The 22,079-nt window shown below is 37.2% G+C and overlaps 1 protein-coding gene across 1 annotated transcript in view; it reads right to left on the bottom strand.

Moving 5' to 3' along the window:
- Positions 1-6,067: 6,067 nt before the first annotated feature.
- Positions 6,068-22,079, bottom strand: part of LCP1 (lymphocyte cytosolic protein 1) — a 46,976-nt gene continuing 30,964 nt past the window's right edge. The window contains exons 11-16 of the mRNA XM_016136435.2: positions 20,318-20,396; positions 19,634-19,748; positions 18,625-18,758; positions 12,403-12,526; positions 8,951-9,075; positions 6,068-6,313 (exon numbers count right to left, since the gene is read on the bottom strand). Of these exons, the coding sequence (XP_015991921.1) occupies positions 6,181-6,313; positions 8,951-9,075; positions 12,403-12,526; positions 18,625-18,758; positions 19,634-19,748; positions 20,318-20,396 (710 nt within the window). The 3' untranslated portion in view covers positions 6,068-6,180. The remainder of the gene's footprint in view (positions 6,314-8,950; positions 9,076-12,402; positions 12,527-18,624; positions 18,759-19,633; positions 19,749-20,317; positions 20,397-22,079) is intronic.

Below are 22,079 nucleotides of genomic sequence, written 5' to 3'. Positions count from 1 at the left end.
ACCATTAAGGAATTGGCAAAGATAATAACAATGAAGCTGTATCCCCAGAAAGTCTTTTTAAAGTGTGTGTTTTTGGGGAGAAAAGAGTAGGCATTGGAGGGTTATGATCCCCTTTTCCTGGAACAGTTTTGTTTAATAAGTTACCCAGCTGTCACTGGAAGTCATAGAGAGATTGTCCCAGAGACAGTGGGAGAACAGCCTGTAGTTTTGATGTAAGTAGTAAAGAAACAGAAGAGAAGACTTAAGTGATGTCCCCTGGGTCAGATGCATTAAAGTGGGAGCTCTGGGCAGCCAGCAAGAGAAAGGTGCGGCAAGACACCTTTATTATATCCAGGAGGACCAGGAAGATGCAGCTTTTTGGACTAGTGCCCGGGAGTGAGTATCACAAGGAATAGAGGAACCAAGGGGGAGTGGAATAGAAAAGGGCAAGGCTGGGTGCACCCAAATGGAGAGCAGAGACACTCTGGCTACTTCAAATGAGTACTGATGATGGGACAACATTAGGAGGTTATTTTAATCTTTCAAGTCTAGTGTAATTGGGAATGTGTAATTTAATTTAAAGCTGGTTAAGGTAACTGTTTATTGCTTGTAGATCTTTTAAGACCACTTCTATTCTTTTAGAATAGTGTTTCTCAAACTTAAATATGCATACAAATTAAATGGAAATCTTATTAAAATGCAGATTCTGATTTAGTAGTTCTGGGGTGGAGAGTGAGACTGCATTTCTAATCAGCCTCCAGGTGACCCTGGCCTGAGAACCACACTTAGAGCAAGGAGGTTTAAACGTTTGGGACTTGTGATGATGGGCCTGTGGGACAGCCAAGTCCAGAAACACCTACTGAGCCAGCAATTTTGATGTTAGATTACATATAACTTTAGAATAAAATACTCACATGCATTCGAATCCTCTAAAAGTTGTTATTCCAAAAATTATTTATGATAGCTATTAATTAAAATACTTGTTTAAATAGAACTCTCCAATTTTGACATACATTTGCTGACCTGTTCCTGAGTTGTTAATGGTAAGATAGTATGTATTGAATAGATTATCTATGTTTTTGCACCTCACATATTGTGGATTATTAAAAATATGTAGACTTTAGACATGAGAAAACATTTACACAATTCTTTTGTCACCTAGGCACAGACTCAATTGTTAAACTGTCTTTCAGAAATGAGGAGAGAGGTCACTGAGTATAGGATAGTCTTTGGCAGCTAAGAGTTTTACTGGAATTGAATTAGGAAACTGTCAAAGTGACTAGATTTCACAAGAGGATTAGTCAACACTGCTAACTTGTTTTGAGCATCAGCTGTGGTTTCCGGGTCATGAGGCTGGCAGAGATGTGCTGGGCAAAACAATGTCAAGTTCATTAAGAGAGCACTGCCAGCATTTAATTTAAGTGACTAAAGATTAGAAGAGACTTGCAAATCCTTCACCAAGTTAATTTTTTTCCTGAGCTTCCAAACTTCATTTACAAAATTATTATGGCATCTATCACATTCTACTTTTTATTACATTGTAAATGTGTATGCACATTATCTCCTTGCTGATTAACATGTTTCTTTAGACAAAAAATGGAACAGCTGGGATTAGCTCAAGGGTCCATGCCAGCACAGGGTTCTTTGCCAAGTAATTTGAAGAAACTTAAGAGGAGGATCTGTTTTATTAGCCAATGTTCAATACCTTCACTAGAGCAGAAACTTGATAAATACTTGTCGAATTAAAATTAACATTCTATGCACAACAAGTATTATATATTATTAATTATGGCCTTATTTGGTGAGGCAAACTATCTAAACAGCTTAAATATCTATTTACAAGCCACTGGTTAAATACATTTTGGCATACACATATAATAGAATACCAAGCACTTATTGAAAAAATTGAGGCAGGTCTATATGTACCAATATGAAACAATCTCCAAAATATATTAAGTGAAAAAATGAGATGCAGAATGATGTGTATGATAATTTGTAATAGAAGTGTTAGGTAATTAAACAGACAGGAGCAATAGGGAACAATGAAACAAAAGGCCAGCCCAGAGCCTTCCCTAAAACACCCATTTCATAGTTATAAATCACTCCTCCACCCTGAGGAACAAAGGAATTAAGGGCCATAAACCAATAGCTGGTTAATTCTGGCCACAAGTGTGTGTGCCTGTCAGTCTTCCCCTAACTTCCCTGTGACCTAGCCTCGTTATACCATCATTATAATATCAGGCCTATGCCTAGAAGTTCATGAGTCTAATTATAACAGACTGAATTTTGAGTCCCCGCATGAGCAGTAGTAGGCAGAGAGTCATGTAACAGCAAATGTCAATCAAAATGACCTCAGTTCCAGTTACCTAGGACCACCTTTGTGACCCCCCATTACTGCCCTAATATAATACAGACCTCTCCAATTCCATGAGATTATAGCCCTCACTATAACCTGCCCCTCACTTGGAATGAACGGTATCTTTTGTCTTTTTACTTCCCGAATTCCATGGGGCTGCAGCTTTCTTTGGTGTGGCCTGTCTCCTAAAATTACACTTTTCATAAATCTTACCTTTCCTGAATCTTACTGATTAGAAATTCTTTGCTGCATGGGAGAAAAGAACAGAGGTATGCCTCTGGGCTACTGGGGCATAATGGATTTTAGATTACCCCAATGGTAACAGAAGTGTGTGTGCGTGTGTGTGTGTGTGTGTGTGAGCGCGCGCGTGTGTGTGTGCGTGCATGCATAGAGAATATTTCTAAAAAGATATAAAAAATTGGTAACAGAAGTTGCTGACTAGGTGAGTATACGGTTAACTCAGAATATATACCCTCCATATACTCAGAAAACTGATAGGTGCCTGGCCAGCAGCCAAGGAAGGCACTACACCAAGAGCTTTCAGCAATGACTACTCCCATGGACATTATCTTCTCCTGTAACCTAACAGTATATCTTGCTCCCATCCGAGAAGGTGGCTCTTCCCCCAGTGAGATAACCCCTCCCTCTGCTTGTGGGCATAAAAAATTCTGCTTGCTCTTGGTCAATGGCATCATTCCTGCAGCTTCCACCAACTGCTGCTGAAGCTTCCCTCCCTCGTGAGTAATAAATGGCATTTTTCACCAATAGACAGTTACCTTAACCAGCTTTAAATTAAATTACACTTTCCCAATTACACTAGACTTGAGAGCTTAAAATAACCTAGTCATCCCAGTGGTTCTTTTGAAATATCCAAACCCAGGAGCAAGTTCCAGGCCTGGGGTTCCTGCGTTACAGAGGGAAACTAAGGAACTGAGACAAAGACAGAGGTGGTTTTATAAACTCTCTCTCTAGAGATTTAAAAAAACACCCTATTTGTAGATTCTGATTATATCTGCCGTGTAAATACTCCCCATCATGGGCCGTTACAAGTGAATGATGGTTTAACAATAATAAGCTCAAAAATTAGCTTCAGCGAGCTTATACGAACCGGCCTCAAACCAACCACTAGACACAGTTAGAAAGTGGCCTACTTTCCATTGAAGACTTTTGGGTACAATTTTAAATTCTGATGCTATACCCAAATTATTTAAATGTAACAATAAATTTAGAAAAATAATCATGCTTAGATTGCTGTATTCCTTTACCCTTCTCTTCTCCAAGAAGAGTTTTGGTTTTCCTTCCTTGAGAGCGCTTATTCTGCTATCCTGAACATGTTCTGGAGACTTATCAATGTAGTCTTGTTCAAAAAAACACTTAATATTTGTAACCTCTTTATATGTAAGAAAGGCAGCTACCTCCTGAGTGTAGAATCTGAAGGAATGTTCCAGCCAGAAAAGAGCCATCGCTAAATAGTTGCTGCCGAAGCCAGGACTCACGGCTTTAAGCACAAAGGCCCAGCTTTCCAGCAGCTGTAGGGGATTGTAGTGCCTCTGTAGGTCAGAATGTGACCATGCCAGATAGATGCTTTTGTCACAGCAGCCCACCTAAGAGAAAGATGGTTGCAGCAGAATTCATCAGCATATCCATCCCCACCCCCCACCACCACCTCTGCCTCCCCCACGTGAGGCCCAGACTGGCTAGTGAGGAGACCACTGGCACTGCCAACCCAAAAGATTCCTTCTCAAATCACTCTAAATGCCATTTTGCACCAATCCCCAAGTCTGGCTTTTTTCACAACTGGGTTCAATGTGTTTGAGAATTTTGTCTGAACTTTAATTTTAGACTCCTCTTTGTCTAACTAACTTTAACTTACTCTTCAGTTTTCAGACAAACTATTTCTCCTTAGACTGTTTCCTCTGTTCTAAGGTCCAGTCTCACCCTCCCTTATTAATCAGTTTGTTTAACTGTCAGTTTGTTTAACATCTGTCCCCCCCACCCCCAGGTGAGTGTAATGCCTGTCTCATTTATAGGCATATTCCCAAAACCTTTCACAGTGCCTAGCACATATTAGTCACTCAATGCATGTTGGCTGAATGAATAAGTTATGAAACCTTCAAAGGACAACCAATATAAAGAACATTTTATTTGGAGACATCTTAAACACTATTTTTCCTTCATTTTCCATTAAGACAGAAACACTCTTCCAAGAGGCAGACCAGAAGAATCACCTGAGGCTACATTAAGTGTGGATTAAGACAAAGCCAACCACTTTGCATTCAGATGGTGCAGAAACACAGATTATGCCCTGGGAGAAACCACATATTGGCTACCTGAGTCTACTGACAAGGAGCAGCTCCAGGGCAATGCATTTCAATTGCTTTGAAAACTGGATAGCTCCATTACATACTACCCGCTAAGGAAGATACCTCACTGATGAGCACTTTCAGCACAATAAAATCTAGTGCTGGTTCACAATGCTTTGCTTTTTAGCTTCTGGAGGTTTTCATGAAAATTCTATAATCCTTTAGGTTGCTCAAATTCACACTGTTGAGGAATTCTTTAAATATCCAGTAAATTGGCTCTTTGTAAAGCAACTCAGTCAGCTCTTATCCAGCTTGACATCTGAGTGGGTATGGCTAAGTATGTGTGTATGTGTGTGAGTGTGTATGTGTGTGGGGGTGCGTGAGGTGGAGGCTTTGTTTATTGGCACTTATTGCCCCCTGGAAGTTTGGGAGTGGCTTCTACTGTATCAAAGAAGTACACATTGTTAATATGGCCTGGCAGCAATCAGATACACTAAGATCTAAGAGCAAATGAAAGCAGAGCAGAATTGTTCCCAGTCACCAGATAATTAGCATACCATAATAACTAGGTCTAGCATGTAGGGCTAAATGGAGAGGCCACACCAGAGGATAGAGGCTTTGTTATGTCTCCATGCTGTCCCCTTGTGGTTTGCTGCTCAATTACACCCTCCTTGGATCTAACCAAGAATTAAGAATTTACCTGAAGGCATAAATATTCAAGATGTTAGATTTGGACTGAGCCCAAATCCTAGCATAGAAAACAGAAGGTTTCCTACTGTCTGGGGCGGCGGGGGGCGGGGGGGGGGGCATCAAAACTATGCGTGGGACCACAGTATGAGGAAAAGCTCTGATACTGAGTTCTACTTCTCAGGTTCCTAGAGACTCTTGGGACTCCAACAGCCTGACTGATGTGTCAGATGCTCCAAATGGCCCAGAAACAAAGAAGGCCTACAAAAGTGGGCCATAGAGGAGGCATAATTCTGAGAGGGTAGAGAGCAAAGTGACTGGGAGAAAGAGTGTACGAGACGGGGGACAGAAAGAGAGGCTTGTTTCAGATCAAATGTTGACCTCCAGAAACAGGCTTTTGGACTGGGTTTAATGATTCCTCCTGTTGGTCCTTACCTTAAACAATAATGCAGCCAAATTAAGCTAGTTTGAAAGGTTATGTTAAAATTAATAACACTGCAGCTTCTATGTTTGACTAATGGCAGAAAGCAGGAACAGTGTCTGGAAAATAAGTTCTCTTTTTCTCTACATTTTCAAAGAAGCAATAAATTCAATGGTAAATATATATATATATATATATATATATATATATATATATATATATGAGAAGATTGGGTCTACTGCAAAGAATGAAGCAATTTTGTTAAATACTGGAGAGGCTACCTGGCTGAACAGGTATATACTTCATGGATTTTGCATAATGTTACCAAGTAGAGAACTTTGGAATGGCTTAAATCATTTCCGTGCTTCTTGGGAGCATTTAGTGCTGAGCAGTCAGGGATGAGTGTGCCACCTTCAGCCTCACCCCACTGGACCTTACACCCTCTTCATTCCTTTCCCCATGAGGCAAGCAAACACTGTCATGACCATTTTGGGGTTCACTTCAACTAGGTCTTCTGGAAGGGCATACACTCTGGCTCCAATTTTTCGAGCCATAGAGATGGCATACCTGAAAAGGAGAAAAGAAGAATGAGGAGAGCCAGAGCAACAGAAGTATCATAGTTACAGCCATTATATACACTATATAATACTATATACTATATGCTATATTCTATATATAACACAGAACTCACTCCTGGTATGGCTAAAGCAATTCATTGGCATCCTCCCACTTTTTTGGGTAAATCTTGGCTTGACAAAGCTCCTGACTTCATCAGACTTGCTGTCTAGCTAATTAAATTTATTATTTGTTCTTAGAGGTCTTCCTAGCTCCTTCTACTTTTGATGCCTACATTATGAGTATTGTCTGAGGCTGTATAGAAGTAGAAAAAGCCATGAAACTGAATAAGAACATGTGCTAGGGAAAGTCTGAAGATTATATTTTAACTACAGAAACATAACTGCAAGGAAAAAAAAATGCATTTGTAACCTTATGCATGAATCCTTCTATTTCTTGTCAATTCCAACCATTATACACATATACATGTATTTATTTATGTTGCTATACTATTAAAATAGCCAGAGTATTATATTACACATTTTTCACATAAAATGATCATAGCTGCATCTGAACATTTTTGCTCTATTTATAATTACATGAAAATAATTTTTATTAACTGTAATCTATTTTCAAATAAGCTCACATTATTATCACCTGTCAGTTCTTGCATTCACTTCATTTATTATCTGGGAACTTCTTGCAATGACTACTCCAGACATTTTACATTCTACCCAAGACCTCATCACTCCCTCTGCTCTCCTAAAATAACTTTAGTCTTACTTTAGAAATCAAATTAAAATAAGAACATCACATTGGAGTAGTCCACCTTCTTTCTCCTCATCCATCTCTCAATCACTTCCTTTATATTCATTTTAATAAAATAAAGTATATTTTCAATAATCAAATTTAAAGGGAAAATTGTTGAAAATTAGAAAATAGAGCTTTAAAAAATCACAATCTTGACACCATAAGCATTTTTTTTTAGGATTTTGTATAATTCCTTTTACCCATTATTTAAGAAATTTTGTATCTTGTCCTTATAGGTTAGTGCTTTGGAGCCTGGGCCCTAAAGTCAGACTTTGAATCTTAGCAGAATGACTTAATAATTGTAAAACATTGAGAAAGTTCCTTAAACCTAATCACATCACTCTTGAACATCCAGGTTCAAGGTCTTTTCAAGGTCTTTTTTTTTTTTTAATTCTAGGTCTTCATACATGCTCTTCTATCTACTTGGAGTATTCTTATTTCCTTCACCTGTCTAGCTCCTTCTTACTTGTCCTTTCAATCTATCTCAGCATTGAATGTCGTTTTGTCTGCAGAGCTTTAGTTTCCTTTCTGTCCACCTCATAGCACCCTGTACTCTCCTTTCCATACCATCCATCACACTCTATTTTAATTGCCATTTAATTATTTATATTCTCTTCATTAGACTGTGTTAAACATCAACATACCAGGAACACAGGTCTTAAATTGGGAACAGAGAGAAGGGTACTATTGAGGTTGACATATAAAAACCTTGTCACCTCGAAAAGATATGTCACCTATCCCTTAGCACCTCAGATTCTGACCTTATTTGGAAATAAGGTTGTTTAAGATTTAATTAGTTGAGATAAGGTGATGCCGGAATAGTATTGGGCCATAATCCAGTATGATTGGTATCCTTATAAGAAAAGAGAAAGAGACACAGATAAACACACAGAGGAAAGACAGCCATGTGAAGTCACACAGGGGAGAAGGGCATGTGAAGATGGGAGCAGAGATTGGAGTGATGCATCTATAAGCCGAGGATTGCTGGCCAATACCCAAAGGCAGGAGAGAGGTGTGGGGTAGATTCTTCCCCTCAGAAGCCTCAGAAGGAATCAAGCCTGCTGACACCTTGATCTTAGAGTTGTAGCTTCCACACTGTGACAGAATAAATTTCTGCGAGGTCACCTTGTTTGTGGTATTTTGTTATTGCAGCCATAGGAAAGTAACACAACCTTCTCTGAGAAAGGTGCCTTTCTAGAGTAGAGGTCAGCAAACTTTTCATAAAGGACCAGATAGTAAATATTTTAGACTTTGTAGGCTTTGTCACAACTGTTCAACTCTGCTGTTGTGGCAGGAAAGCAGCTACATAAAATATATAAATAAATAAGATGACCGTGTTTCAATAAAACTTTATTTATAAAAACAGACACTAGGCCAAATCTGGCTCACAGACTGTAGTCTGCTGACCCTCACTCTACACAGTAAAGAAAATGGCAGCTACTTCCATGCTGGTGAAGACTCTGGTCTTGAACCCCACCTTGCCCATTCATATCCATGGATATTCACAAAAGGGTGTTTATATTCAGGCCTGCCACATACAGACTTTATTTAGGAAGTCTCCTATAGATTATGGTTAGAAAATTGATTGTATGAAACTATAGGATTGATTATCAATTGGAAGAATATTCTTGGTTTTTGGTCTTGCTCCCTCTAACACTAGGAGAATTAAACTATTGTTGTATAATACCTAAAATAATGATGGGACACAATAAATCATGAAAATAAAAAGCGTTAATAGTGAAATTAAAGTATTTGCACAAAGGCATGAGCAATAGACTTCATAGGTATCTAGTCACTGATTTGGTCTTTCTTTCCCTGACCTCAGGTTTATTTACATACTTCGCATTGTTGAGCTTCTCTTCATCATTCAGGCTTTCTGTCTTCAGAAGGTCATAGTTAATGGAACCAGTTTGAATGGCATCGATGAGATCCAGAACGGGCAAACTGGTACTAATCTTCGGGTCCTGCACAGAGAGAAAAGGTAGGTTTTATCAGTATGCCCCTAAGTTACTTCTATTTTGCTCAAGGAATGGGTGGTTCTTTCCTTTTAAATTTGAAATATTTATAGCATGGTCTGGAAAATGCTACAGTGTTGGACACGGTGTTTCAAATTAACTGTAGTTACTGTAGAGGCATCAGTAGCTTTCTGGTAGCTTATTAAGCAGAGAAAACCCATTGTCTGCCAACAGGTGGGGGGTCATTCTCAAATAGTGAATGAATGAAAGAAAGCACACTAGGAAAAAAGCATAAAGTTTGAAATATATTTAATGTTTATGAGTAGAGGAAAGAATGATTTTAAAAAAGAAACCATCAGAAAAGAGAGACCAAAAACATTAGGAAAAACCTTGCTTCATTTCAGAGGTGATGGGCAAAGACAGTGATAAGAGTTCAGTTGGGCAGGAGCTTCGGTAGGTGCTTCTTTTTTGGGACCTCAAGGAGAGGAAAGAGTCCATAGGTCCAAGGAGATAGTGATGGCAATTATATGATTAAATGCAATAAAAGTAACTAATATTTGTTGGTGTCTCATAATTTGCTCAGCCCTTTTAAGTAAGTTACCTCACTTGTCACCAAAAATGCAGACACTCAAATTTAATTTACAATGAATAAAGGGAGTTTCTGAGGTCAGGTGACATGTTGATGAGTAGTAGAGCTGGGATATTAAACCAGCTATTCCAGCTTAAAATCCTGGGCATTCGTAAATATTTTCATGGTCAGACCTAGAGCTGTGAATGTTTCTGAAGTGTGATCTACAAAATTCTGCACCATCCGTTCTCCTCTCTCTTGAGGACCTGTGAATGTAGAGATGGAGATGCAATTGTTGTCTCAATCTGAGTACAGTTAAGTCCAAATACTTCATACCTTGAGGGTTCAAATCAAAATAAATTCCAAACAAGAAATAAGGTGCAAGACACCTGTAAGAAAGACACTGGTTCTCTAGCATTGGTCCTCTGTATAGGTAGAAAAACATTTTAAAAAATATAATGGCTTCGTTTTTATTTACTCCCGAGTAACAAAGTTGAAATCAATATATAATAATAATCTATTTCCACCATTATTTTCAGTATCTATCTCCACAGAAACTTTTGGTGAAGAAATACAAGGGAAGCAAAATGCAGGTATTTGAGTTTCGCCTTCTTTCCTGCTTTCTGTCCACAATCTTGTAAAGGTATTGACAGGCAGAGAAATGGCCAGCATCTGGAAGCATTCATAGATGAGGAGGGGACAAGGAATATTTTCACTATGGTTAATCAAGAGTGGGCCGTGTGTGTGTTTTAAAGGATTTCACTTAAAAGCAATGTGCGTGATTAATTTGACATTTTCCTTCTGTGGTCCTTTTTACTTAATTCTGTAATGATGTAGTGAGAAGGCAGGAGAAAGTGCAGAGCAGAACAAGGAACAAAAGAATTGTCAAAGGTGAGTCCTCAGAGAACACCCCAGAAGCCTCAGGGGAATGTAATAAGATTCAGGGGCAGCTAGTTACAGAGAGATGCACCCCTGGGCTATTTAACTAGTCATTTCACAGTAGTAAAGTGACCTGTAGATATACTCTGTTCTACAACCTCATCTGCAGATGAAAGATGCTTTCTCCTCAATGAAGGACCATCACCTGGAATCAATAACCCTAACCTCAGAAGTTAACTTGAGCTCCAGTTTCTTCACTTATAAAATGAAGAAAACGGTAAAGCTGACTTCACAACGTTTGTGAACATGAAATGAGACATCACAAAAAAGGAGCTCCTGGTACTCAGAGTGCATTCCATGTACCCTTTTCTGCTCTTTTCCTCCACCTTTCCAAATATCTTTCTGGAAAGAACTTGCTTATGTCTGTCACCAGCCTTTGCTCCTATCCCTGCTCAGCAATCTAGACTGAATGGTAAACTGGAAGGGGGACAGAGGTAGCTGTTATCTGTGATGAGCTCACTAGGAATGGGTACTGCTTGTATAGCCCAACCCAGAGATACCTTCTGCCCTTTTTGGAGAGATTTTAATCTTTTCTTGAAAGTTGATATTGTAAAATGCCTCACTGACCCTGGTAATACAACTCTGAAGGAGTTCCTTCCCCCAATCTTGACCTTTAAACCACAAAAATGTAGTTAAGATGGCATAAACATTACAATATGGATCAAGTGCACAGGTTCCTTGGGGAAGAATCTAGTTAATGTATGAAACATGAGCTAAGAAATTTAATATAAGGTAATGCTATTATTAATAAAAATGGGATTTGGATATAAGTATACAACTGCTTTTTCGCAGAAAACACCAAATGGGAGATCTTTTAGCGTTTTCCATTTCACCATCATAATGTTAACAATCTGAATCATGGATCTGTACATATGTAAAAAATGTTATCATATTTTATGGTACTTTGGAAGAACAATGCCTGAAATGATGTGTAAAAAATGATGATTTTTTAAAATTAATTATTACAAGAAAAAGTGAAAAGAAATTTGTCAATGAAATTGTTAGGTAGTTAGATAGACATGAGCAACAGGGGATAAAGGAACAAAGGGCCAGCCCAAATATCTTCCTTAAACACCCATTTTAGAGTTATAAATCACCTGTGCACACTGAGGAACAAAGGAATGAAGGGCCATAAACCAATAGCTGGTTAAATTTGGCCGCAAGCGCCTGTGCCATCAGTCCTCCCCTAACTTCGCTGTGACCTAGCTTCATTATACTATCTTTAAAATATCATGCCCATGCCTAGAAGTTCATGAATCTAATTATAACAGACTGAATTCTGGGTAACTGCATGAACAGTAGGCAGAGAGTTATATAACAGCCAAATGTCAATCAAAATGACCTCATGTGCCAATCATCTAGGAACGTCTTTGTAACACCCCCATAATGGCACTAATATAATACAGACCTCCCCACTTCCGAGAGGTTATAGCCTTTACTGTAACCTGCTCTTCACTTGGAGTATACTTTAATCATGCCTTTTGTTTCCATGTGGTAATAGCCATTTAGGTGCTTCTTCCTTAAAACGTACTTTTAATAAATCTTACCTTTCTTAAATCTCGCTGAGCTGTAATTCTTTGCCGTATTGGTGAAAAGAACTTGGGACTCTCAGTGTTACTAGGGCAAATCTGGAGTTCAGATCACCCCAAATGGTAACGAAACAGCTTATGAACATCAAAACAATAATAGGTCATTCAAGTGAAATCAAAACTGGATGGGGAGCCTCAAATCTCTCACACTAAAGCTCACTTTAAAATGTATGTAGAGAGAAGACAATAACTTTAAGCATAGATCTCAGGTGGCCACAAGCAGTAGACTAAGAATTTTACCTTGAAACTAGAGATAGATGAACTTTTCTCTGCTTCCTTCAATGTTTCATTCACCCAGTTGATAATAATGTCATCATTGACCTTCTGCCCACCTCCAATTTCTTCCAGAATATTCAGTGTGTACCTGAACAAAATCAAGAATGATTTCTGGAGAAAAGTTGCTGAAGAATTCAATATCAGAGAGAGCAGCAAGGGTAGAAAATGTTATTTTCTTTCTAGGTATGTCCCAGGAGACAGCCTGGACACAATACTTTAATGGAAGGGAGGAAAAAAAATACACACACACACACACACACACACACACACATATTAGTTCCTTTTAGAATGACTTAAAATGTAACTTTATGGTCACTAGAGTGAGATGCAGAGCAAATACCTTCTTTCAAGCAGTAATTGCTCTGGGTAGGAAGAGAAAGCAGATGAAAAAGAAGCAAGAGAAGGAAAGTGAACCAAAAGATTTGAACCAGTAATGCCTTAAAGGAATCATACAAATCAAGGAATAATTCAATATTAGAAAAGCCCAAATAGCCAATGTATTGAAGGAAAAATATATTTTCCTTCTTATATCGTAAAAGCAGAATATTAGGAATACCTCACACTGAAGGTCACTTTAAATAGAAACCAAAGTTAATCTCCAGTCTGAGAGTAAGAATTACTTTAAATACATACTGTTTTTGGGAAATGGGTTGGAAAATATTTATTAAGAAGATGCTTCAAGCTCTTAAAATTTCATGGAACAGAGAAGTCTCACCATTCCATAAAGCTACTCCCTCTGAAAGGGGAAATACACAGAAGAAAGCCAAGCAGTTGAGCAGGTTTGTTGGCCTTAAGTTTCAGTCCAATAAACCTAAGAAAGACCTTCAGGGTTAGGGTTTTAGTGTGCTGCTGTTCACTCTGAAACTCAAGGACCCTGCCATTGAGTATCATCTGGAGGGAGGGCCTACCTAAATGAGGTCATCTTCCAGTTGGGTGCCCAGGATTCTGCTTACAAAATCCATTGGGTATCCTCTTTTAGTTACTGTTTCTATGGAAAACACAAATCTCCCATAATTTTTCAAATGGGTTTCAAGTTTAATCTCTGAAATAGGAATGATGCCCTGCTTCCTCCAGGTTATAGCACCTTCTCATTATTATAGGTGGGAAGAAAAAGGGCTCTGCAACCTTATCTGTATAAAAAAATCATGTTCATCAATCTGGCATCAAAGTCCTGTTAATTATACATCCTCAGACTCCCTCAGATCAGCTGGCTTCTCTTCATTCTGCCCTCTCCTCCTTATAGAACTACCTTTCTAAAGTACTATTCCAGTCATGTCATTTGAAGTGACTCCCTGGCCCATAGAATACAGGTAAAATTTCTTAGATTAGTACATGAGGCCCTTCACAATTTAGCTTTAGTATCTCTTTTCAGTGAAGCCCTGGTTTCTTATTCCCTCCTCTATTCCCAGCCTTACCCTCATGCCTCTCATGGACATACACATTCCATATTTTAACCTCACAGAAACATTAGTAGCTCCCCTACCATACCATGCATGATCCTGTCTCCTGCCTCCTTGCCTCTGTGACACAGCTATATTCTCTGGCAAACAATTTTTAATTCTTTGAACAATTCACAGCTCAAGCATCATTTTTCCCCCAATCCATTCAGTGTATTAATCATTGTTACACTTACTTCTAACTTGTTTCCCAGAACTTTTGATGGAGTTTGTGTGCATGTCTCTGTCTCTGCTCCCTTAGGTCATGTCTATATATAGCCTGATAAAAACAAACTAAGTTTAATCTTCTAGCAGCTTCAGTAATCTTAGGACTTTATTCTCATTTCTCTTTGTCAAGAGTACCAGTCTGCTTTGTTGACACTCTCAGGTAGACAGAAGCAGAACTTTCTGACCAACTTCTTAAGCTAGGGAAAGAAATGGCCCAGAGGAAAAGCTCACCTTTATACAAAAGTCTATCTTTGAAATTTTCTTAAAAAGCCACTAAAGGACAGGGGAAAATGCAGAAAATTGTGCAGGCAGACAAATGCATTCAGAGATTTGAGAATAGCCCTTCAACGTGGCACAGAGTCCTGGCGAGCACAAAGTTGTCTTTCTAACACCTCAAGGGAGATGCAGATGTTTAAAACGGAGTCAGATATCTGCTTATAAATACAATGGCAAGAACAAAGGGTAGAAAAGATAGAATTAGGTTGGAGTTTCAACTCAAAGCACTAAATATAGAACTTGGCTCGTGTCTACCTGCGATTTTCCTTATGAAACACTCTAATATCATCAAACATGTTTTGGGGCAACTGTGCTAATATTAAATGGAATCCTTCAGACAAAATGCCAGTACCACTTGTGTTTGCAAAACTGTGCTGTGCTGAAAGCCCTCTGTCAAAATAAAACAGCATCATAAGCTCCAGCTTCAGTTAGTGCCTCATTCAACAAAAGAGGATTGATGAGGTGTGAATGCATGGTACCAGATGGGCTGTGGTCATTAACTTGTTTGCTTTACTGACTTCCAATACTTGTTTTATTTAACATTTGAACCAGAAGGACAAACCTGTTTTGTTTTTCAAAGACCTATCTCAAATTCACTGTTCGCAACTCATTTGATTTAGGGAGAATCCCCTCATTTACCTGCTCAGACTCTGTTCACATGCTGGAGTCTAACCATCATTGCTATCTGCTGGCAGCTTACTTGTTTCAGGTTTTCACTTCCAAATTTCTACACACACTATTTACCAGCTTTTCAATTTGAGAACAATTTGCAAGCTACTACAGGGGAAAGAGAAGTTTAAGCACACATCTCTCATTTGTTCTTAGGAGAAAAATGACATGCCATTTATTGCTCAGATAATAACCAAATTATTAGCAGATCTGTGCAATTCAGTGAAATAAATTCTAGCTAGAACTGGCTCTAAATTTAACAGGTTTGTTAATGTGTAGCATACAGAGAAAAAAAAGTTCTTTCTGGTGGCGTTTGCAAAACCATCAGTTCACAGCCCTCAACAGTAATGTATTTCTCTCTCCACTTTCTTACATGTGCAATTCTAATATAGTAAACACTCATGAGAAATATGACTTATTAACCAGGTGGCAACAGCAGCAGCAGCCATATATATATCAGGCATAAAGTATTACATTGGGCCACATTTTTAATAAAACTTTCATAACAAAGATCATATTACAAGGTAATTTTAAGATATTATGAAATTCAAAATAGAATAGAGTTAGCCTCAGTTTTTTTAACCATTAAAACAGAAAATATCAAAAATTATTTTATATTCAAACCAATAACTCAACAGCTTTTGCAACTAAAACGATTTTTGCTTTGGTTTTTAATGCAATCAGTCTCAAAAACCAGTCTGTTAAGAATTAAAAACACATGTGAAAGACAGTAGAGAATAGTTCAAAAATAGTTTCTGAAAATATACTGGTGAGAATGATCCTTAGGAACCTTAGGTAATGTTCTAGATACAAGAAGTAAAATAGAAGATAGAGTTGAAGTTTCTTTGGGTCTGGAGTTTTCTGTGCCAGTGGAGTTTTATGAGTCCAGCCTTCAATCTTCAAGGAGACTCCAGATTAGAAATGGGTAGCAGAGAACTATACTTAATAAGCAAATGTGAACTGAGTAGTGAAATCTATTATAATCACTTCTGATTATCTTACAGCACCTGGGAACATTGAAATAATTACTTTGAGGACCATTATAAATATAAAGATCTGCAAATGGTGGCCTGGGAATAAAGCCAATGTGTCACTGCCATTACCTTGTTAGACATAAGACAATGTGGCACATGGTTTCTGGAGCTTACTTCCTGGTAGAAAATTGACTTAAGTCACACTAACATAGGTTCTAATTAAGCGATGTAAGACTCCTTCCTGGTCAGAACTATCAGTAAAAGAGGAAAGAGCAAAGCATTTAAAAATTGACAATTTTATACTTATAGATTTGTTCTCTAAAATTCTTCTAAAACTACTTTTGTACCAAAAATTGCTTATTTTTCTTACAGTTTATTTTCTATTTGTATATATTACTATATTCCACTATTGTTTAATAATATCATCATGTAACTCTCATATTAATTGATTTTATATTCAGCTCTAAAAGCTATATAAAGTTTTCTTTTAAAGAACTAGCAGAAAATTCTGCTTCTGGCCATGATGGAGTAACAATGACGAGATTTACCCTTCTATTTTAAACACCTAATATGCAATAAAAAAAAAATGCATGAAATAATGGTGTTTAGACATTGGACAACCGGAAGTGCAAAACAGTGGTCCCTGAAAGAAGGAAAACAAATGTGGTAAGCCCTAAGATTGTCCCAGTTGTAGTGCAGGGAAAGAGAGCCCAAACAGAACATGGCAGTTCCCCTGAGTCGAAGGGAAGGATTGAGACTCAAGGAAGCCAAGATGCCTAGAATTTGTGAGACAGAATACCTGAGGAGGGAGCTGTCTCTAAAGGATAGAGTCATCTAGAAGGAAAATTTCAGAGATTTTCAGAGGGTTTGCCTCAAGTCATTAGCTGAGTACTCTCAGTGAATGCATGCAGTTCCAGAGGCCAGGAAAAGAGCTGTCATAAATGAATGAGCAGAAAAATAGTTGGAGCTCACATAGGGATAGAAATAGTTCAGTTCCTGCCAGCTGGAGTGGAAAAACATTATGACACATAGAGTGTCAAGTAAAGTACTCAGAAGAGATAACCTGAGTATTGAGATACAAAATTAGCTTAAGACTAATTAAAATTTTAAGTACTCCTCAAAAGGATCACCCATGTTTAAGTAACTTAACTACATCCCAGGACAAAATTCAAAAATATTTAATGGAAAACAGAAATATCCAGGACACATTGAGGTAAAAATTATAATATTTCACATACAATAAAAATTAGGATGCATGTAAAGAAGCAGGGAAATATGATACATAATGAGGATAAAAATCAATTAATAGTAACAGGCCTATTAAGTAATTATGTTCTATATGCTCAAGAAGGTGGAGGAAAAAGCTATGGGAGATGCCAAAAAGATCCAAATCAAATTTTTATGCATGAAAACTATAATGTCTGAGATAAACATTATATATACTAGATGGGATTGATGGATGATTAGACACTGCAGAAGAGAGTAGTGAATTGAATACAAAGCAATATAAATTATCCAAAATGCAACTCTTAGAGAAAAAAAACATGATACATAGAGGAGAAAAATAAATAGAGCATCAGTGAAATCTGAAGCAACTTCAAGTGACCAAATATGGGTGTACCTGGAATCTTCCCCCAAACAAAGGAATAAGTATAGAAGACATATTTGAAGAAATTAAGTTAAAATTATTCCAAATTTAATGAAAACTATAAACCTACAGATTCAAGATGCATAACGAACCTCAAGCATGAGAGACACAAAAACACACTATAACCAAATTACTTAAAATAAGTAATAAAGAGAAAGCTTAAAAGAAGCCCAAGGAAAAAGGCATATTGCATACAGAAGAACAAAGATAAGAATGACAACAGATTTATCACTGGAAAAAAATACAAGCCAAAAGATAGTAAACACTATCTTCAAGAAAAAATTATCAGCCTAGGATTCTACACTCAGAGAAAATATCTTTCAAAAATGAAAATAAAATATAAAATTTTTTAGACATGTAGAAGCTAAATTAATTTCTCAGCAGCATATCTGCACTATTCGAAATATTTCATGTAGAAGGCAAATTATACAAGATAGAAATCTGGATCTATACCATAGAAGAGTATCAGAAATGGCAAATAGGTAGGTAGATGTAGCATATATCTCCCTTATTTTGAAAATCTCTTTTAAAGATAATAGAATAGACTGTTATTGACACATATCAATTAAAAGCAAAAGGCTAGAAAAAGATGTATCATGTTAACACTAATCAACAAGAAGTTGGAGTGCCTATATTAACATCACAGAAAGTAGATTTTAGAGAAAAAAATATTATCAGCCATAAAAAAGGTCATTCCATAATGAAAATGGGGCTGATTAAGAGGACAAAACAATCTAAAATATTTATGAACCTAATAACAAGAATTTCAAAATACCTGAAACATAACTAATAGAACTAAAAGAAAAAAAAAGAAAAAAATTTAAAAACCACTCTTTTGGTTTCAAGCTTAGCTTAAAATATAGTTTTATCAGATTAAATCATATTCCTAAAAATGTGCTAGTTTTTTCTAAGTTAATAATACTCAATAAAAAGCCATTCCTCTGAGTTGCATTACCTTCTCATTAACTGCCAAATCAAGGCCAATGTTAGAGTGCGGTTTCCTTCATTGAGATCTTGTCCACCAATGCCAACCAGCGAAAACTTAGCTTGATTCTTCCCCAACTCCACTGCATAGTTACAATTCTCAAGCTGTTAATGAGGAAGGACAGCAATCTAATGTCATCATCTCTATGGTGATAAATACCAGATAAAATAAGAATAGAAATAAAGACTCGAAATAAATGTTGTCAAATTGAATGATCTCTCAAGTCTCACATGGTTCTGAAATTATAGGATTCTAAATTAGTCAAAGAAATTTCCATCTTTTCTTAAATACAACTTCTCATTTCCACCAAAAACTATTCATAGTGTTCTCTTAAATATAAAACCAAAATGAATTCATCATTATGAACATTTTCATGGTTATATTACACTACATAAATAGAGAGCCATGCTCAGTTACCTGCTCATAATATTCCTAAAAAGCTGAATTCATAGATATTATATGGAAAATCTGAATTCTCTATCCTATATGTACATAGTGAACTGACATGTGGGACAGGTATTTCTGTGGTTAGGTAACCGAGTCACAGAGATGAGAAGTGGTGGGAAATGTTTGTGCCAACCCTGTTGCTACTTTTATAAAACAATGTGTTCTCACTATGTTGATATTAGACAAACTATTTTATGAGTCAAACTCTCAGTACAAAGCTCCAGTTCTTCAGAAAATTAGAATGAGGATCCTGCTTGGAAAAAGCAATCCTGCTTTCTCTAATTATGTTAACTGAAATTTTCACATCACATTGTTTCAAGACCTCTAACGTAGAATTATATATAAGTAATCAACGGAAATAATGGACTTGCTTTAATAAAACTATTCAGGTTTCCGATTGCTCTACTATAATTTGACCCCTAGATAAACATTATTTACCTAAGTTTGGCCTCTTGATAAAGTATGTATAGGTTGGTCTTGCAGGCTTATAACTTTGCCTAACTACTGGAACATCAGAAGAGTCATTATTTACCTTCTTCATATTGCCTCCAAGTTTGGGGTATGGTGGTTTATTTACTCTGTTCCAATCAACAGGAACTTTAATCTTTTCATAGAGCTGGAAGATGACCAGGGCGTCCGATAAGTCACTGAACAAAAACAAACACAAAAGAATTCTCAGGTTGTCGACATTGATAAAGGGCCTACAGTGGGCCAGGAACTTCTTTATACATTAGCTCAAGGAACATTCACAACTTGGCAAAATTGATATTAGCAGCTCCATCTTTTGAGGTGAAAAAACTCTGACTCAGAAGTTGAGGGTACTTACTTGAGGTATCCCCCAGGACTCCCACTATGCCCATCAGCCAAAACGCATTGCATCCGGGGAAGGAAACATGACTCTAACAAATGGCATAGGAAACCACCACAAACTTAAACATTTATTGTTTTGCCTGCCAGTGAGCAGATTATATAGGCTGGTAACATGTAGTACATTTGTCCTTTTGCTGGGTTATGATTTTGTACATAGAGCAAGGTATATGAAAGCGAGTTTCTCAGTTGAACGTCCAATATCTGCAGGTCAGTTTGGCACTTTTCCCCTTTCTCATCAAGGTACACACATTTTGTGAAGAGAATTGCACACCATAGCAGTATTTGGAATCCTGGGGATCTTTCAAGGTCTTGGTGTCTCACATCATGAGTCCCCAAATATTCTTACCTGTATAAATGATTGACTCGAGGGTTAATGCCCAGGGAATTCATCCAGTTCCTAAATGTTCGTTCTTCTCTTGTCTCACCTAAGTTAATGAAGATTGGTTATCTTTCAGGCCCCTAGAAAAATATGCCTTATCAAAGTTTTAGTAAAGAAGCTGTAATAAAAACTGAAGTAGAATGAAAAAACCCTAATGAATTTAGATGAGGGTTGCTATTCTGTGTTAATTTTTTCTATTTCGATTGAAGAAGTATTTCTATGGCATCTATTAGAAGTGTGCAAGATCCTATGTAGGAAAACTGTTCAGAGTTGGCCCTCAAAGGCTTACATTCTTTCTGAAAAAACAAGACTTTTAGGCATCAAAGAGAGATCATGCAAGCTTGAGGGCTAACATATGAAGTAGAGACATTTGCTATTTGAGTTGAGATAGGGGAAGAGAATAGTATGGGCTAAATTTGGAGGGAGTGGAATTTGAGCTTCACTTTATAGGTCCAGTAAAACCTGGATAGTAAAGAGGAAAGGGGAGAGAATTTAGGGGTGGTAAAGGATGGGAGTAGGAGATAGCATAAATCTTAACACAATGAGAGTATTAGGCAAGGTCTTATTAAAACCATTAGGAACTGACTTTTTGGGCATCTGTATGGCACAGTACACGGAAATAAGTCTATCTAGTGGCTGGAACCAGAATCAGGGATCTTTGGGTGTGAGGTAGCAGATTTGGGTTGATATATTAGATAATGTCAGTCATCATTATATATATTTTTTATTACTACAATAAGTTCTTGAGCAAGGTAAGAGATATAATGAAAGCAGTATTGTTATGTTCCTAGCAGCAGTGTACAGAACTACTGGAAGGCAATATGCATTTAAAGTAAACCTGCAGAGAGGATAGTGTTTGACACTTGCACATAGGCACATTCAAACACTTGATGAATGGGAGAGTAGGCCCCTAAGACCTATTGAAGTAATTGATGCATGATTTAATAAGAATCCAAAAGAGCAGAAAGGAAAACTAACAATCGAAAAGCAATTATGCAGGAAGAATTATTAGTATTTGTTTATTCAATATATTTAAGGGTAAAGGAGAGGAAGATATCAAAGTGAAACCCAGAGTTTTGGTGACTGAAGAAGTGGTATGATTAATGGAAATGGAGACCTTCTAAATAAGAGCCGATAAAATGGGGATATAGTAGAAAGACAATGAGGGGAGGAAAAATGATCAATTCTATTTTGTATATGCTGAATTTCAAGTGATAGCGAAAGACCCAAAGGGGGATGTTCTAGAGTAGCTGGACATGGGTGATTAGTAGGCTTGATACATGTATTTGGAATCAATAAAATGCATGAACACTTGACCACAATTTATCAAATGATACAAATGTAGCAGTATTGGAACACAGATTGATTTTGAATTTCCAGATAGACTAAAGCATTGCAGAAAAGGATCAATCAATACTTTAAACCTGGATTCCCTTTCTTTGGTGATATTCATTTATTTAAATTTTGTTTTGATTTTTCGGTTTTAAGATTGGGACCAATTCATGATGGGGAAAAGAGAATAAACATCTCTGGCAATTTTACCTGTCAGAAACTGACTAAAGCTATATGCCTTTTATTTATCTTAGGGCACTAACTCAGCTCCCCCCCCCCCCATATATATAATGGTCAGGGATTCTGCCTCAGTATGATTGTGTGCCTCCCATAACCTAAATCAACCTTAGTAAGCACCTTCTAGCATAATTAAATATCATTTTTAGATGATGAGTGG

The sequence above is a fragment of the Rousettus aegyptiacus genome, unplaced genomic scaffold (assembly GCF_014176215.1).
Source record: "Rousettus aegyptiacus isolate mRouAeg1 unplaced genomic scaffold, mRouAeg1.p scaffold_m13_p_11, whole genome shotgun sequence".
Taxonomy (NCBI): domain Eukaryota; kingdom Metazoa; phylum Chordata; class Mammalia; order Chiroptera; family Pteropodidae; genus Rousettus; species Rousettus aegyptiacus.
The sequence above is the reverse complement of the archived record's forward strand: the minus strand, read 5'-3'. Positions and strand labels throughout refer to the sequence as shown.